The sequence below is a fragment of the Suillus plorans genome (assembly GCF_016647745.1).
Source record: "Suillus plorans strain S12 chromosome Unknown HD556scaffold_27, whole genome shotgun sequence".
NCBI lineage: Eukaryota > Fungi > Basidiomycota > Agaricomycetes > Boletales > Suillaceae > Suillus > Suillus plorans.
The window spans coordinates 228,567-247,028 of NW_024537411.1; the positions used below are offsets into that span (position 1 = coordinate 228,567).

The 18,462-nt window shown below is 48.8% G+C and overlaps 5 protein-coding genes across 5 annotated transcripts; all 5 read left to right on the forward strand.

Annotated features, from left to right (window-relative positions):
- Positions 1–314: 314 nt before the first annotated feature.
- On the forward strand, positions 315–3,288 carry HD556DRAFT_1236956 (uncharacterized protein; the record flags this gene model as incomplete). The annotated part of the gene is made up of 4 exons (XM_041297863.1): positions 315–697; positions 759–981; positions 1,099–2,858; positions 2,910–3,288. 4 exons carry the CDS (start codon positions 315–317, stop codon positions 3,286–3,288), a joined length of 2,745 nt encoding a protein of 914 aa, XP_041160389.1.
- A 907-nt stretch (positions 3,289–4,195) lies between these two features.
- HD556DRAFT_1443114 (glutathione S-transferase) lies at positions 4,196–5,045 on the forward strand (the record flags this gene model as incomplete). The annotated part of the gene is made up of 5 exons (XM_041306559.1): positions 4,196–4,363; positions 4,421–4,614; positions 4,664–4,778; positions 4,836–4,933; positions 4,988–5,045. The coding sequence occupies 5 exons, from the start codon at positions 4,196–4,198 to the stop codon at positions 5,043–5,045; spliced, it is 633 nt and encodes a 210-aa protein (XP_041160390.1).
- A 1,616-nt stretch (positions 5,046–6,661) lies between these two features.
- Positions 6,662–7,523, forward strand: HD556DRAFT_1432062 (glutathione S-transferase; the record flags this gene model as incomplete). The annotated part of the gene is made up of 5 exons (XM_041305085.1): positions 6,662–6,832; positions 6,890–7,083; positions 7,133–7,247; positions 7,314–7,411; positions 7,466–7,523. The coding sequence occupies 5 exons, from the start codon at positions 6,662–6,664 to the stop codon at positions 7,521–7,523; spliced, it is 636 nt and encodes a 211-aa protein (XP_041160391.1).
- A 1,575-nt stretch (positions 7,524–9,098) lies between these two features.
- Positions 9,099–16,211, forward strand: HD556DRAFT_1237091 (uncharacterized protein; the record flags this gene model as incomplete). Its single annotated transcript, XM_041297874.1, has 12 exons — positions 9,099–9,424; positions 9,623–12,223; positions 12,276–13,107; positions 13,161–13,634; positions 13,686–14,347; positions 14,396–15,195; positions 15,244–15,378; positions 15,430–15,486; positions 15,539–15,664; positions 15,716–15,821; positions 15,880–16,033; positions 16,083–16,211. 12 exons carry the CDS (start codon positions 9,099–9,101, stop codon positions 16,209–16,211), a joined length of 6,402 nt encoding a protein of 2,133 aa, XP_041160392.1.
- Positions 16,000–16,616, forward strand: HD556DRAFT_442507 (uncharacterized protein). Its single transcript, XM_041310611.1, has one exon. It carries the CDS (start codon positions 16,225–16,227, stop codon positions 16,567–16,569), a length of 345 nt encoding a protein of 114 aa, XP_041160393.1. The 5' UTR covers positions 16,000–16,224; the 3' UTR covers positions 16,570–16,616.
- Positions 16,617–18,462: the final 1,846 nt, after the last annotated feature.

Here is an 18,462-nt window from a genome sequence, read left to right on the forward strand (position 1 = left end):
ATGATCCAGGAGTGGTAGCACGTCCGCCTGATAGAGGTGAAGGTGGGGGACTGCTTGATGGAGGAGGGCAACTACTGCCTCGAGATACGGGGGAGGAACTGACATGTGGAGAAGAGACTGTATGAATCATCATGTACAAAGGGTGGACTTGGGAGAACCTGCGGAAGGCTAACTGGGTATATGAGAGCGACCCGTTGGATTATCACAAGGTTGACATCAGCCGGCGGAGTCTAAAAGACTGAATCGATTTGCGCACTGCGTAACGCATAGCACTCAGCAAGGGGCAGCAAATGTGCGTATATCATTGTCACTCAATGGTGCTGATCAATGGACATACCTGTACCAGGTTTTGTCCCAACTGCAGTAGAGAGTTTCCTACAATCGAGGCCATTACCCTGCACTTGAATTCTCAGTCTACCTGTTGGCCACACGAGGAACGTCCGCATCAATTCCCTGTTCCCCCTGGGTTGCGAGGTTCCCAATCATCAAAACCTTCTACCACTACTGGTTATTGTCATCCGCACTCAGGATATGTCTTTGGTGTTGGCAAGAACCTGTTTGACAGGCTGCAAGACGATCAGTATAATTATCGGCGAGAAATAAATATGTATTACCCTTTCCATGATGAAGGAGAATGGGAGTTGGCGAAGTTCTTGGTTGAAAACTTAACTCAAGCTCAGATTGACAAGTTTTTAAAGTTAAAATGGGTAGGAGAAACTTTGAGTGCTGCTCGACAGGCCTGACTCCGTTGTTTCCAGTTTCACACTCGCCCCAAAACCATCCTTCACCTCCAAGGAGCAACTTCTAGATTGGACCGATGCACTGCCCTCTTTCGTGCCATGGAAAGTTTCGAACCTAGAGTTTACGGGCTACAAGACGACTTATCCCGTGCAACTTATTTGGCGCGATGCTCTAGAGGTTGTCAAACAACTTTTCAGCGATCCGGTTTTCGCCAATCACATTACCTTCCAGCCACACGTAGTCAATACAGGAAGTCAACGCGAGTATGGAGATTATATGAGTGCCGATATGGCATGGAAAATCCAGGTTAGTTTGGCTCTTTTAGTCTACTACTTGAAGTTAATTCTATATACCTAGGACTATCTGCCAGTAGGTGCTACGCAAGTACCTATCATCTTGGGATCCGATAAGACTCCTGTCACGCGGATTACTGGAGGGCTCGAGATGCACCCACTTTTCATCACCATCGGTAACATCGATTCGGAGGTTCGCTCCAAGGCCACCCTACGAGCTTGGCGCTGTATCGCCTACATGCCTGTTAGTAAGTTTCGCGTGCATCCCGACTATCAGACCATTCTTCAGGCGCGGCTATGGCATAAGTGCGTTGATCTCGTCTGCGCCAACCTGAAGGTTGCAGCGAGTGATGGCTGTTTTATGCCTGATCCTTCCCGACATATTCGATATGTCTTTACACCACTTATCGCCCATGTATGCGACCTTCCCGAGGCCTCCATGATCGCTGCAGTCAGCAAGAATGTCTCTCCTGTCACTATGGCGACACAAGACAATTTTGGTGATGGAATTCTCTATCCTCCTCGTACTGGGAAGCACACACTACAACTTATACACGGGATCGCCAAAGAGATTGATCCTTGGGATCTCGACAAATTTCAGAAGGCAGCAAAAGCTGCCCATCTGTCTGGGGTCCACATGCCATATTGGCTTGATTGGTCGTTTTCGTGTCCATCCGTCTTTCTCGCTGGCGAAGTTTTACATACCCTCCATAAGTTTTTTGCAGATCATCCACTCAAATGGATCAAGGAGATAGTAGGAAAAACCGAGCTCGACACCCGCTTCATTATTCAGCACAAACGGGTAGGGACGCACCACTTTACTAAAGGCATCACGCACGTCAACCAAATGACTGGGCGTGAGCATCGTGATATTCAATGCACCATTGTTGCTTCAATTGCAGGCGCTGCTCCACCTAGATTCGTTCGTGCAATCCGTGCTCTCATAGATTTCATCTATTATGCTCAAAATCCAGTCCATTCTCCCGAATCCTTACAGTCGATGGTGCAGGCACTCTCCGATTTTCATGCATTCAAGGATGCTATCATCGAGGCCAAGGCGAGGAGGGGGAAGAAGGGCGCCAAAGAAGACTTTTTCATCCCCAAGCTCGAGTTACTCCAAAGCTTCAGAGGCACGATTGAGAGACTGGGTACCTTGATGCAGTTTTCAGCCGATATGACAGAGCGCTTGCTCATCACTCACTGCAAGGATCTCTTTGCCCGAACAAGTCGACGAGTGAATGATTTCACGGAGCAGTGCGTACGGATTCTCAATCGCCAGGAGTCAATGGAATTGTTCAACCTGTACGCGCTGATCACTTCCCATGGCGCATCGCTCGTCAACGCCATAAGCCTTGAAGATGAGGAAGTGACGACCGTCAACCCAGCACTCTCCTGGGTTTCTCGTATACTCCCCGATGAAGCATATTCTGTCCATGGACCTCGACGAGTCCGTAATCATTTTCACAAGGGCATTCTTTCTGGAGACACTCTCACTGCCTTCCATTTAACTTCAACACCAGATCTCAAGTCCCTGTCGCCCATCGATATTCTCACCAAATACGCACTCGTTGATTTTGATCACGCAGTCTCCCAGTTCATCCAGCGTTCTTCCCTCTCCAGTGGCGAGAATACTTGCTGGGACCACAAACATGGACACTTTTACGCGTGGAACAAATTTCGATTGCAACTTCACTCTGCCTTCCAGCCTCGAGTGATCATGCCAAGCAGAGTGATCCAATCATACCCGCCCAGTGACATATTTCCCCTCGGGAACTGTGATACCGTCCTTGTCGATGTTACGGGTGATGATGGCCAAATTAGTACGTATATTTTTTGCTGTCATATTCTAACACTAACGAGGTGATATTCAGCAAGTCGCGTCGCCCAAGTTCGACTTATTTTTCAGCCCAAGGTTCCACGTGCTTCCAACCTGGTTCTTCCAACATACCTTTCCAGTCCGCTCCTCTACATACAATATTTCGACTTCGTCGCCAATCCCAATGATCGTCCTGAACTCGCGATGTGGACAGTAGAGCGGTCATATGTGGTGGACCAACATGGCAAACGCTATAGGCATGGTGGTGTGGTGTTATTGACAGATGTAACACATGCTGTTGAATTGATACCAGAATACGGTGAGAAGGTCAACAAGGACATTTCTGCGACGACGTGTTTGGAGTCCTATGACCGGTTTTTTCTGAATAACTTTGCAGATAAAGAAAGTTATCATACATTTAGTACAGAGTTCGCGTAGTATTGATCGTTAATAGTAGTAGTAGCGCAGATGCAATGCATGCCAATCGATTGCTGTCATTCTGAACTTTCTGAATGGCCCAATGATTATTACAAATGACCCTACTCGGTGTTTGCAAATGCAATTCCCGAACCCTAGACTAGTATTTCAACTCAATCTCAATATAATATCATATAATGCAATACATACACCCGTTTAAAAATTATAACACTATCAATATCGAGTATTTACAGTGTACTACGGAAAAGTTTGTTCCACCAATCGCGTTGCTCCATCACCAGCGCCGTAAGCTCACCGTAAGCATCAAACTTCCTTTTGACAAGCGAAATTTCAAGGTCTTTTGCTGATGTAGTAAGTACTGCGCATGCCATATTGCTCACCAATATATTGATGGCAGTACTAGTAATCATCGTCTGTGCGTTGGCACGGCAAAGCAAAGCACCCTTTCTGGGATTAAGCGGAAACCACCAAGGCTACGGCTCGCGATACCAAGCAGGAATCATACAAGTGTCGCCCAATAACCAGCTCGCGAGCTCGGATGACTCGCACTGGCAGCATCCAAGTCCAGAATTTGGAGTGCTCTTCTATTTCCTCACCAGATAATTGTAACCTTCATCGCCCACTGACACGTAGTTACTCAAATCAAGATGGTGCCGCTATGGTAAGCAGCTAGTCCTTTTACGCTCTCCGAGACCTCCATTTAAGTACTAGTATAATCGCCTTGCCGAGTGCGAAGGCAAATATCAGCACTTTACTCAGCATGCGCGATATTTTATCGTCATCGATTCATCATCCACCTAAATATTCATGCAGAGCCCTACAGGAGCCATGGGTATAAATAATTCATGCCCTCATGGAACTCCATCATCAACTCGCATATCATCCTCATTCTCAGTAATCTCACAAGATGGTCAAGTTATACGGTTCTCCCACTTCCACATGCACGCGCCTCGTCGCCCTCATCTGCAAGGAAAAGAATATCCCATATGAGTTGATCCAGATCAACTTGGCCAAAGGTGAACAAAAGGCCGCGTCTTTCACGGCGATCCAGCCATTCGGACAGGTCCCATACATCGTGAGTCGAGTCGTGACCAGGTCTCAGGATGTTGTTCGCTGATTGACGCCCTCAAAGGATGACGACGGTTTTATTCTATACGAGTCTCGCGCGATCGCAAGATACCTCATCAAGAAATACCCCAACCAGGGCACCCCTTTGATTCCCAGCGACCCCAAGGCTCAGGCACTGTTTGAACAAGCAGCTTCGGTCGAGGTGTTCAACTTCACCAACTTCGTACAGCCAATTGTGTTCGAAAAAGTGTTCAAGCCGTGAGTGGTTCTCTTCTTTGTTCCAACGTAGCTCAGACAATTTCTCAAGGCGCTTTGGTCTGCAAACAAATGAGGCACGTGTTGGCGAGCTATTGAAGACCCTCCAGGAGAAGTTGGATGTGTATGAGGTGATCCTCAGCAAACAAAAGTACCTTGCTGGTGATGTATGTCTGATTTATTCCTCGACGTCTTCTCTGGCTATGAACTGACAGTCTATTTAGTTTCTCACGCTTGCTGATTTGACCCATCTGCCATATGGCACTGCGTTTTACACAAATGGCTTTGCCGAGGTGTTTGACAGCAGGCCTAACCTTGCTAGGTGAGAGCTATGATGCCAGCTGTCGTGGGTATTATTTAATCGTTTGATGCGCAGGTGGTGGAAGGACATCTCCAACAGGCCTGCTTGGCTCGCCGTCAAGGATGGTGCGTAAGGTCTTATTCAAGAGGTCAGGAAACGTTCGGAAAGCAGTGCAGTCTCGTTGTATACAGTACCAATAGAAGTTCAGTTTGATATTTGTCGCTTGATTTATCGCAAGGAGAACGAGAAACTCGGCAGTTCATGACTCATGGAATGGTGAGGATCGTGGAGGATGTATTTACAATTGGAAATTTGCGCACGATGTCAGATGAGAATCTACTACATCTACACAAGTGATATAGTGCAAAGCGATGCTCGCCCGTGACTCGTCTCTATAGTACATACTCAATGGTGACCCTGAACGGTTCAGACTTCAGGGTGAGCGGCCGGTCAGTGTCTTTACGTGGGGGGAACGTACCGAGGAACATTGAGTAAGGTCTAGACATCTCGAGCCGGAAATCCGATGTCTCTGACATGACAGAAAAGTGTTAGCGCGGGAGCCACATTGGATGCCACCTACAAGTTGGCCCATGATGAGGACAATAGCAGTCGTACTTGTACTCTCATGCAGGACATGAGTAGCAAGGTGAACCACATTGGAGGGGATGTTACGGTCATAAAGCTAGAATTTGAAGCATTGAAAGTGATGTCAATGGAAATTCGGGATACCGTAGCTAAACTGGTACTAGAGGTCAGACGTAAGAATACAGCTTTTGTCTGAATCTCATTGTTGCCCTTGCAAGTATTGTGAACTTACGAGAAAGCGAAATAGCTGGGAATCCGAGGGGACACTCTGGGGTCATCGTATGGTTTCTTTGCGTGAACTATATCAGCCACCACCACGTCAATATCAACCACATGGTGGAAGAGGAGTGGGGAGGGTGGGAAACACAAGAAGGAGGCAGATGGAAAGATGAGCCGGAAGGACAGCGGATTGCATGATCATAAGGTAGACTTGAGGTGATGCATGAATACAGTACGGTAATATTCCGATTCCGATGGCAGCAGGCTGCAGGCAAGGTTGTTTTGTCATCAAGCGGTGTTTAAATTTAGACTTTGCCGGACTTGCTGAATCATTGGGCAGCGGCTCCAGAAAGTCCCTTTCTGGGCAATTACACTTTCGACGTAACTCACACTATAGTAAGTACTGCGCATGCCACATTAATGCTCACCAACATATTGATGGCAGTACTAGTAATCGTCTGTCGTTGGCACGGCAAGCAAAGCACCCTTTCTGGGATTAAGCGGAAACCACCAAGGCTATGGCTCGCGATACCAAGCATGACTCATACAAGTGTCGTCCAATAACCAGCTCGGAGGACTCGCATTGGCAACATCCAAGTCCAGAATCTGGATTACTCTTCTATTTCCTCACCAGGGAATTTTAACCTACTTTCGAAGCCCCGCATAGCCCACTGAACCCAGATCAAGATTGTGCCACTGTGGTAAGTAGCTAGTACTTTTACGCTCTCCGAGACCTCCATTTAAGTACTAGTATAATCGCCTTTTCGAGTGCGGCAAACATGAGTACTTTACTCAGCATACGCAATATTTTTGGCGTCATCGATTCATAATCCAGCCAAATATTCATGCAGAGTTATGCAGGAGCCATAGGTATAAATAATTCATACGCTCATAGAACCCCCTCATCAACTCGCATATCATCCTCATTCCCAGTAATCTCACAAGATGGTCAAGTTATACGGCGCTCCCACTGTTTCCACATGCACGCGCCTCGTCGCCCTCATCTTGAAGGAAAAGAATATCCCATATGAGTTGATCCAGGTCAACATGGCCAAAAGTGAACACAAGGCCGCGTCCTTCACAGCGATCCAGCCATTCGGAGAGGTGCCATACATCGTGAGTCGAGTTGTGACCAGGTCTCAGGATGTCATTCGCTGATCGACGCCCTCAAAGGATGACGACGGTTTTATTCTATACGAGTCTCGCGCGATCGCAAGATACCTCATCAAGAAATACCCCAACCAGGGCACCCCTTTGATTCCCAGCGACCCTAAGGCTCAGGCTCTGTTTGAACAAGCCGCTTCGGTCGAGGTGTTCAACTTCACCAACTTCGTACAGCCAATTGTGTTCGAAAAAGTGTTCAAGCCGTGAGTTATTCTCTTTTTGATTTCGACGTAGCTCAGACGATTTCTCAAGGCGCTTTGGTCTGCAACCAAATGAGGAACGTGTTAGCGAGCTGTTGAAGACACTCCAGGAGAAGTTGGATGTGTATGAGGTGATCCTCAGCAAACAAAAGTACATTGCTGGTGATGTGCGTCTGATTTATTTCTTGACGTTTTCTCTGGCTATGAACTGACAGTATCTGTTGGCTATTTAGTTTCTCACGCTTGCTGATTTGTTCCATCTGCCGTATGGCACTGTGTTTTACACAAATGGCTTTGCCGAGGTGTTTGACAGCAGGCCTAACCTTGCTAGGTGAGAGCTATGATGCCAGCTGTCGTGGGTATTATTTAATCGTTTGATGCGCAGGTGGTGGAAGGACATCTCTAACAGGCCTGCTTGGCTCGCCGTCAAGGATGGTGCGTAAGGTCTTATTCAAGAGGTTCGGAAAGCAATGCAGTCTTGTTGTATGCAATCTCAATAGAAGTTTAGTTTGATATTTGCTGCTTGATTCATCGCAAGGAGAACGAGAACTCCGCCACTCATGACTCATGAAATGGTGAGGATCGTGGAGGATGCATTTACAATTGGAAATTTGCGCACAACGGCAGATGAGAATCTACTACATCTACACAAGTCACGTAGTGCAAGGCAATTTTGGGATGTTCGCCCGTGACTCGTCTCTACAGTACATACTCGATGGTGACCCTGAACGGTTCAGACTTCAGGGTGAGCGGCCGGTCAGTGTCTTTACGTGGGGGAAACGTACCGAGGCACAAGTGTCAGGAACATTGAGTACATAAGGTCTAGACTCATCTCGAGCGAACCAAACCTGTAACGGTCTGCTTTTGTACCACCCTTATCGTTTACTATATCCCGCCCTTCGTAGCTCACCTTATCTTTTCATATATTATACCGAGCTACATAGTACTCAGTCATTTGGGGCCGAAAGGTCGGTTGAGCCCGCTTTGATGTTTAACTAAACAACGAACACAGCAGCTAGTGAGCCTGATTGCGCAGCCACGGTATCATGACACCCATGCCTGTTAGTATCAGGATCTTGATATGCGAGCGAACAAGTTTTGACAGTTCTCACTGATATATGTAAGTGTAATGCTGTTTGAACTCCGTCGCATGCGGTCAAAGATTGAAAGCGTGGTTATGCAGGTGATGGATATGATGATTTACGAGATGAGCACCTCTGAGAATCCTTGGCTGTGGTATTGGGTAGAGTTAGCATCGACTGTTCCCATCTAAATGAACTTCCTGGGCCGAGTATATGCTTGGTTACCAGATGGGAGTGAACATATTTTTAATATTGGGTGCCAGGATCGACATCGCGGTGCGTCATGCCGCCGGCGGATGCGATAGCGGGTGACGCCGACCGTATGACCTTGCCCACGGTTCATTAGGAACGCCTAAAAGGCCGGGAAGGCCCAGATATGAACGCGGTAGTGCTTAATTTTGGGCGGCCGTTGTCCGACTACGGTACAAAGTACGAAGTTCGATTCGTTGTCTGCGCCTTGGGATCACATCGCGATGGACGACGCATCAGATGCTCATCCTCGAGAATCAAAGGCTTGGAATTACGCACGCGGTGTCTCTTCTCCAATTGAGTTCGTGGCTAATCTGAGACTGTCTGTCGAGAAAGTGTTACCATTGGTCGCCGTGTTAAACGTATTTAGTACTATTTAGAAAATCTTTTGAATCAAGGGTTCACCACGCCGCCCTTATATTTTCCCAGATTGACAACTTGACTGAAAGTACTTATGTCCGTTTGCTCCGTTTCCCTTTTCATCCTCTCCCTTGACTGTCACGCTTCATGAAACTTTGCATGAGCTTGCCCAGGACAGTGATAACCAGGTGCGTCCCTCCTCGTCTCCAATACTGACAACCCGATCTACCACCTTGAACTGATCATCTGACTACCAGAACGTCCTAATCATTGTAACACAATTCAGTCCCTTAAGACCTTCATCGCTCGTTTTTAATTGTTTACAATATGCCACCTCGACGTGGCACTCCTGCTCTCAACTCTCTCAGCCCCCAGGATGCCGCAGTGCATCCTTCTTCTACCCCGACCTCTCCTGCTCACTTTCAATTCCCTCAAGCACGTTCCAATTCTCCATCCGGCTTTGCCCATCTGCTCTCCAAGCCTTCAAGATGGTTCCGAAAGCCATCTGATCCACGCTTGGCGTCAAGCGCAGGTGAACCTCGATGTAGCACCAGCTCAGTGGCCATACGCAAGCCCAAGATATCTCGCCCCACAGACCCACGACCTATTTTTCAAGGTTTTCAAACGGAATCCCATGTTACCGACGCGAGCAAGTGAGTTTGGTTTTGTAACTTGCATTTGATGACCCTTTCCTCTATTACACCGTGTTCTCGGATAAGGTCGCCGCCCGTGCCTTGAATCTTACGCGTACAACTGAATTCATCCACGTTTCTGTGTTCTACACGCATTTTTTGTATTAAAGTTGGCTGTGCATCGCAATACACGTACTGATAACTCAATGTGCTTCTTAGGTCGGTTCTAGATCTTTCGTCTAAGAAGTCCTTCGATTTACAACGTCCCTTTCCCACTTCACAACCATCCTCTCCTGATACCAACGGAAGTCTTGGCGATCTTCGCAGCATATCCCGTAAAACTTGGTCAAAATCCGCAGATGATCTTGGAAGCTTCTCGACGTCCTCCTTTTCCTCGGCAGACATATCTTTTCAACATAGAGTGGAAGAATACAGAAACAGAAGTAATAGCAGTGCAACCTTGCATCCCACTTCTGCGAGCTCTGGTCCTGGAAGTCCCGTGAAGCACATATTCCCGACTATTGCTACCAATAGCCCTCTTTCGTCTTCGCCTCCTGAGTGTGGGTTCGCCTCTCCTGACCCTGGCATTTCTATCTCCGTCTCCTCACCCACTTCAGACACGTTCTGTTCCCCTCCATCGGAGGACCCACCCCCTGTCCATTCTCGCAACACGTCATTTGCACCTCGATTACCTTCTAAGCTATCCGCATCTAAGCTAGGCTTTGCGCCAACAAGCCCCAAAAGGAAGGGATCAGGGTCCGAGCGAGACGCCGAATCAACAAAGGAAAAAGATAATGACCGGAATGGCTCCAGTGGCACGCGTGGTGTCTTTTCCTTCAGTCTTGCGAGTCCTTCTTCCAGTAAACATCCGTTACCCAACCCAACCCCTCTCAGTGGCCAAAATACAACGTCGTCGTCTTCACCCTTACTTGCACCTACCATGCTCAAACCTGATGCACATGACAGTCGCGATTCGCGTCGTACGTCTCAGATCGTCTATAACGCTGGTTTTATCAACCGCATGGGAGATACCGCGCCATCGATCTATGCGCAGTATCGGCCATACAGTACTGCTATGAACCTGACGCTATCGAAAGGATGGAAAGCGGCCAAGGCAGAGCTTAAAGGGTCGAAGTTATACTTCTACAAAGTGCCCAGCGACCGTAGCGCTGCCATCAAGGAACTCTTCCCTACTGAGATCGTCCCTGCGCTCGAAGAGGACGAAGTGGATGGCGAAGCCGATACCTTGGATGATCTAAGGGCTAGTAGGGGTAGAGATGATGGCGCAGGTGGCAGGAAGAAACGTGCATATTGGGGTCGAAGGACGCATCCTGAGCTAGTTCGTGGTGACAGTGGTATCGAGAAAGGGACCTTCGAGGCTCTCCTACATGAAGCCGTATTCGCCACGACTTTCCTCCAGCCTTCCATGGAGGGCGAGGAGCGAGGTGTTTCTACAGGCGAGCCTCGCAGACCGGAGTGGAAAGATCTCTGTTCTGCTGTGTTGCTCTGCTTGCCTATTCTCGTAGGGCGAGAGTCATTCGAGAATGAGTTTACTCGTCTATGCGAAAACCTCGTGAGTGGTGCCGAAGAGAAAACAAAGGATTTTGAGCGCTCGTGCGTCTCATGGATGGCTGGCGAGTACCTTCGCTACCATGGCACGCCTGCTGACGAGCCTGGTTGGAATACTTGGCGAAAGGAAACGATACCCGCTTTTTCATGGAACGAAGGTTCTGCCTCCGGAATGCCCAAATCAACTTCTACGCAAGCTGTTTTCGCACCTTCTCCCAACCCCGGCATCTACTCTCCTTCGATGTCTGGATCTACATTCTCTCCAAACCTAGGCACATTCTCCCCCCGGCCAGGCGACGATCCCAAGATGGCATCTCTAATGGAAGCATTGGGGACAGGATTGCAATCCCCTGCATCACCCATGAAGCCTCTCCCCCAACGGCAGCAGCGCCCCCAGCATCCATTCACTGATCCTAAGCAGCGCGTATGGACATTACTAGCGCAAGACGGCTTCACCCGTGAGGTGCTCTCACTCCTTGACCCCACCGCCGTCGCCCATAGTTTGAGAGTCTTCCATCAACGTATTCTTCAGCAACTTCCTGACAACCTCACAGCCGACCATATCTTGAAGGCAGACAGTGATCCCAGTGCTTCTCCAGATTCAGGTGATGGTGCACCAGCCGGCTCGTCGCCGTCAGCAGCACTGTTTGGGAGCGACGACCGGCCGCACTGGCTCACACGACTACTTCTCATGCAGATCTTAGGTGCTGATTCATCGTGCAGCTCTGAAGTGGAACGCAGTGCGTCGTCACGCACGCATTCGCGCTCTGAAGTGATATCCATGTGGGCGAGGATTGGAGAGCTTTGTCGAGTTGCGGGTGATGAGTGTTCGTGGATGGCTATCTCTACTGCGCTGTGCTCGCGTCCTGTCGCACGGCTTAGCAAAGCGTGGAGGCGAGCGGATCGTCAGAGTATCATGTCTGTGGAGTCGTGGATCTACCCTGGGGGTGATGGGCAGGTTGCGCTTATCAATGGGCCTGTTTTGACGCCTTGGGGTGGGGAGGTTAGGGATCGAGCGAAGCATCTCCTCGAGCAAGCTAGAGAAGAGAGGACGGATGAAGTGTGGGCGGCAAAGCCTCTTTTACAGACAAGGGACTTGTTCGAGGGCTTTCGGACGAAGATTTCGTTATGCCCTAGGAAAACCTCGACGGACGATCTTCCTCAGGACGTTGAGAAGCTCCTCAGCTTTTGGCAAGATTTCGTGGAGGAGAAAGGTAACCAGTCCTCGATATTAGCGTCCAAGTTCCAACGGTATGTTGAACAGTCGATATCCTGAGGCAGAACCAGGTTGATTTGTGAATAGGGCGGATCAATTCATGTCACTTTCGTTAGCTGCAGAACCGAGGCGCAAAGGATTGTTTGAGCCGTTTTTCTGGTCGCATTCCATGTCTACGCCCCATACGCTTTGTCATCCCCTTACGCCCCTGCTATTCGTAGATCCGCTGCCAACTGTCACACTCCTTGATCGAGGACAGATTTGGCGTGGCCGGCTAGAGAGTGGACCGACGAAGCTCAGTGTTGACGAGCTTCAGCGTCTCCGCGGACTTGATGTGGCGCTAACTCCCGCATCTCGTAGGGCGGATGCCTCGTCCAGCAAAGATAAGCTATTCAACATCGGTGACGTCGACATTCGGGAGACTGCCATTCCTGTTTATGACGGAGAGCTTCTCCTCGTTGCTCGCAGCGACCTAGATCCACTGTCCTCATCTCGGTCTCCTTCTCGTCCACCATCCAGACCTCCGAGTTCTATAGTCGAGGGATGCAATCTCGACAAATGTATGACGCGTTCACCTTCTATCCGTGTAAAGCCTGGATCATCTCAGGGTCTCGAGCGGAAGAGCAGCGTCGCACGTCGAAGCTCATTGCCTTCTATATCTTGTCGACCGAACGCTATGGTAACAGAAGTATCGTCAGAGAGGCCCATCCGCGTCATTGTGCAAGCTGGAACTTTGGACCGCCTAGTCAATGTCCTCGTGCATGGCCTTCAGGGTGTTTCAGTAGCTGTGGCTGATGATAATGGTGAGACGTCTTTAAGGGACGGCAAAACCAGGGACCTTGTCGTTGATCGGGCTGAGTTTGCGCGAGTATGGTGGCATGTGTTCCGGAGTTTTGTGACGCCTATCGTCTTTTTTGAGGTATGGTAGTTTCTTTTCTGCGTTTGAGATGGCTTAATTCATATATTCTATAGCTACTTCGTAAACGCTTCTTAAGCAGTCGACCCTCCAGCCAGCCTTCCGCAAACAGTTATCTCCACGTAATACAATTTCGTTCGGAAGTGCTCGAGGCGATCAAGGACTGGATAACGTCTGGAGGAGGAGCCCAGGACTGTCTCGATGATGTTCAGCTGTTTGAAGCTGTGCGATCTTTCCTGGACAATCCATTCGATCGCTCTTCCTTCGATGCTCCCACTACGATTGAGAATGACGTCAGCCAAGCTTGGGACACTCTTGACAACGCTCGTCAAATAACACACACGGCGTTCACAACACAGACTCAACGCCCTCCTTCCGTCTTCTTAGGTGATACCCGACCGCTAAAATCTACACTTCGGGTACGATCCTTTGGTAATCAACCACCGGACCTTGATGCGATCAGTGCTGATGAGCTCGTCGAGAATTTGAACGCTATGGGTTCTGCGGCGTTGAGTAATATAAGCGAGGAGGTCAGTCCTCCCCTCACTAACTTCCAATATGGTTGTTCATTTTCCTTTCAGGACCTTTTCATCACCGCTGATCTGTTAGAGGTACAAAGCGCAGACCGTACCGGCTGGTTTTCAACTCGGGAAGTTCCGTCGACAGATGACATTGACATACAGTCCATGTATTCCCACCTGACGGACGTTCAGCCATCTTCGCTGATATCCGAGCTTTCTCAGGATACTATCTACCGTCTCCTACCGCCTAGCATCCGCAGTTGTATCCGTGCCTTTAATATCCTTCGGAAATGGACGATTTCGAAGCTCGTCACACCGAAACTGGGGATCCGACTACGGCAGGCGAGAATGGACCTCTTCCTTCGAGCCATCGAGATTGCCCGTCTAAGGAGCATGAACGCTGGTTCTGTGTCCTTTGGGTGTGGGGACCGATCTTGTGTCCGGTCTTTCGTCGAGGCTGTCCTAACCTCGGCTGTTGTTAGTTCAGAGAGCCGTATGCACCATCGTCCATGGCAAAATATTGCGAATATTCGGGGGGTTCAGTGCGATAGTCTCGTAGGGCTTCTCTCAAGACCGGCTATGCCCAAAAAGTCGTATGGAGATGTTCTCGCTGTTGATGTCAGCTGGATTCTGGAACGTATACTGGAGTTGGTGAGCATACCAAATGTGGTCATGACGTCGGGCGAGAACGATCAGTGCATCATAAACTTAGATAAGCGCAGGTAAGTAAATTATGGCTATGAGATACGGTCTGCTGACAGGTTTCCAAGGCACCTTTGCAACCTCATTCTGACTACCCCGTCGCTCTCGAAGAGGAGCCGTCCCCGCGAGGACGTCGACAGGAAAGACTTTGAACGGTTGAACAACATCGAGAGAGAGATGAACTTGATTTCACTCGACTACCGAAGTATCAGAGACGAGGCCCAGCGGGAAGCCCTACAAGCTCAAGGCAATGGTTCGTCATCTGTCAAGAAGACCGTACGCCCATTCCAGAAGCTAGTTGCAGCGCAACAAGAGAAGTGCAAGCGAGACAAGTATCTCCATGACCGGCTCAGCAAAGATAAAAAGCAGGAACAATTGCGCAATGAGCGGAGAGATGATCAAATTAATAAGGCGATGCGGTCTCGAAAGCCGATGACCCAGGTTCAGAAGCAACACCGGATGAAGAAAAGCTACTCCTCAGCGTTTTTCCAACTGATGAGGCCTATCTCTAGTGCATTTACTGATAGCATGCACGCTACTGCATTGAAGCGATCGCCCGCTGAATTGGACTTCTCGCCCTCTGGTAAACCTTCTTTGGTTCTTTCGGTCGTTGACGCTCGAGTTGCCCAATTTATCAATAACGAGAGGTCGTTCACATTCCAGCTGGACACCGAAGACGGCGGTCATTATTTGCTGCAGGCTATTTCTAAACAAGAGATGGTACGATGGATCGAGCAAATCAATCGTGTTGCGAAACTTGCTGCTAAACGCCGCTTGACGTATCTTGGAAATTCACCAAAGCCGCAACTCGCAGACCATATCCATGACCATCCATCAGCTCCTACAGCTTCGCGGGATCCCAGAGCTGGTAAGGTATTCCATGTTCTCTATGTCCCTGTCTCTCATACGTTTCTAGTCTTTGGAGTCGAACTGGAGTTCCTTGTCGAGCGTGAAGCTAATGGAGCACACCCCGAGATTGGCTCGATCCCGTCAGTTATTCTGACTTGCCTGTCTGAAGTCGAGTTCCGTGGCCTTAGTGAAGTTGGCATCTGTATGTTCTGGCATTGCTTTCTCCTGTAGAGGTCTGACTTTTCTTTTACAGATCGTGTCGCTGGTGCTACTTCTGAAGTTAATGCTCTCCGCGACGCCTTCAACAGAGGTATGGTTTCTATCTGAAGTGGCTTGCAGGTAATTAACTGATGATTCGCTAGGCGAGTGGCCTATCACCTCTGATAATGATATCCATGCCGTGTGCGACTTGATCAAGTCATGGTTCAGGTTACTCCCTGAGCCTGTCTTCCCATCGTCATCCTATTTCAACGTTATCGAGGCAATGAGTACAAGCTATCCCATCGATAGTCTTTTTTTCAATGCTCATGTTCTTGCAGAGCTCGAGAATCTTAATGCGCGGCTTGCATGTATCCGGAGTGTTGTGCACGGGCTTCCTCAGGCAAACTTTGATCTTTTGAAGAGGATCGCCGAACATCTCGATAGGTGAGGTTTTCTGCTTGTTTCTTTCGTTAGCTGCATGATATTGATGCTACTACTGCAGAGTAACCGACTATGAGGAACACAACCAAATGACCGCTGAAGCCCTTGCGATAGTTTTCAGCCCCAACCTCCTTCGTGCACCACAGAATGACTTTGCCCTGATCTTGTCGAACATGGGACATACCCACAAACTTGTGAAAGCCCTGATCACTCATGTACGTGACGTGACACCACTCATCGTTCCTTCACTGATGCTCGCTGAAGTTCCATGTAATCTTTGACGACGAGCTTGAAGCCGACCATGACGTAGAAGAGGATGAAATGGAGGAGCCTATCCTCGAGGAGGACGAAGAAGAGGAGATAGACTCTCCAGCTGCGGGCGACGAGTCATAAACCATGGACGCTCATGTATACCGTCACACCTAACCCCTTCATCTACAACGGACTCATTGTTATCATCATAATCCTTTTGCATTCCGTTCTCTGGGTCACCTACGACCGTTCGCGGATATCTATCATGGACATTGTACAGTACCACACTCCCACAGTATTCTCCCTGCTCATCCTGACGCTCTTTTTGGCTTCATCCATTGTTTTTATTTCCATTACTCGTGACGTTTCTGGTCTGCGTAAAATTACTGTAAAGCAGTCTAGATGCTCTCGTAGCACTGTCCTAATCTTCATCCCAGTCACTTGCTTGTTGAGGGGTGATGCTGAATGTCGATTGATCCCATCCTCGAACTGGGTTTGATAGTAGTGGTGCAATGGCATGAAGTCCGAGGCACACGAATACGCGACGACGTTGGACTTTTGCACCTTTTCGCTGAGGACCTGGATGGTGGAGTTATCTGTCGGGAGTGCATCCAGGACACGCTGGAGGTGATAATGGCCATTGGAAGAGAGCGCCAGTCTTGGTGGAAAAGTGAAGGTTGGAGGTTGGGGAATCAGAGGATGTGGTGACTGCGTAGAAAGGGTCGACGACGTTGACAGTGCGTAAGTTGCGTTCGGTGGGTGCGGAAGAATTAGAATTGAGAATGATTGGCATCAGGTGTGTCAGTACAGACTATGATAATAGCATGATTGGACTATAAGCGCTCGAGATTCGAATGTGGCCTGCTAAGCGCTTGCGGCCCCGGCTGCGTAGAAACTTGACGACCTTGATGATGCGTAAGTCGCGTTCTGTGGGTGCGATGAGGATAATCAGATTCAACGCGCAAGCCGCAGAGAGCGGTTGAAATGCGATAGGCCAAACTTGCACTCACCGACTTTGGAGTTCTTAGTCAGCACAGCTTCGGAAGATACATAACGGCAACAGCCGCTGCTTGCCTATTTCCAATTTGCGAAGCACATTTGCAAAGTTTCACCCAAATTGGGATTAGTGATGCGTTCACTGCACCACCACGCGGTGTCTGTTGAGCGTCTGTATCCAACTGCAGACCAACCGCTTAAACAATGATATCGCACAGTTGCCTTTCGTCACCTTGAACTCTGTAACCTAGCACAGTTAAAATCTACTTTGATTACCGAGGCTTTCTTTTTGTTTTATTTCGCACCGTTTCACTCAATCAAGGGTCTTGGAGCGAGATCAAATATCCATCTCCATCATGCCGATTTTGGTGATACGAGGGCTGAACGGTGGTATATCTTGCAAAAATGCTGTCGTTATACACCACTAACCTTTGTAAGGATTCCATATTCTCTACACGCCGACCCACCTCAGGCAGCACTTCTCGGTGCCTATAGGGGGTCTAAGAGACCCAGTTTCTATGTTATGGGAAACTGGTCTCTAAGACCCACCCTCCCACCATCTAATTATAGCTCATGCTCTTTCATTCCCTTGCAGGCCTCCAGCACCTCTTTACGAGCCTCCATTAACCATCCCAATAGACCTCTAGGACCACTCAATACTACTTCTACCCTCTCAAAGAGCCATGTGACACGTGGGAAGAAATTCCCAAAAAACTGAAAAAAGTGCCTGCAGCTGCGGGCACTTTTTTTGCATCTGAGGAAATTTGTTCCCGCGGTCCAAAGGACCGGGCATGCAGCTCTGAACCCTAAAGTGTGATTACAGATGTGGAAAAGTCTTCCTCTCATCGTACTCAACCAACCAACCTCGCGTCCACCTCGTCCCAGCTCATCTCTCCTATTACACCTCCTGGTACATATTTGATGATCTATGATGTTTGTTTGTTCACATAGTTTGTGCGTTTGTTTGCCGTGGTCATTCATTCAAGTCGTTCATTTGCATTGTTTGTGTGTCTCTGATCTAGGTGCGCACCTTTTCACTTGTTCTTGCTCATTCTTGCTTGTTTCTGCTTGTTTTCACTTGTTTCTGCTTGTTCTTGCTCATTTTACCTGTTTTCGCTCATTTCTTGCTTGTTTCTGCTTGACCTTGCTCATTCTTTGCTCATTTTTGCTTGTTTCTGCTTAGTCTAGCTCGTCTCTGCATGTATTTGCTTGTTTCTGCCTGTAAATATGCAAAAGGTCAGGCTACACCTCCACAACAGCTCAGGATGTGTTTACTGCCAGAGTGTCGTGACATTGCCCTCATTCGCTATCTCCTACTGCTACCTATGCCAAAGAGCAACCTCCTGCACCTTCTACAAGCCCCCGCATGAAAGGGCAACCTCATGCAACCTCCTGC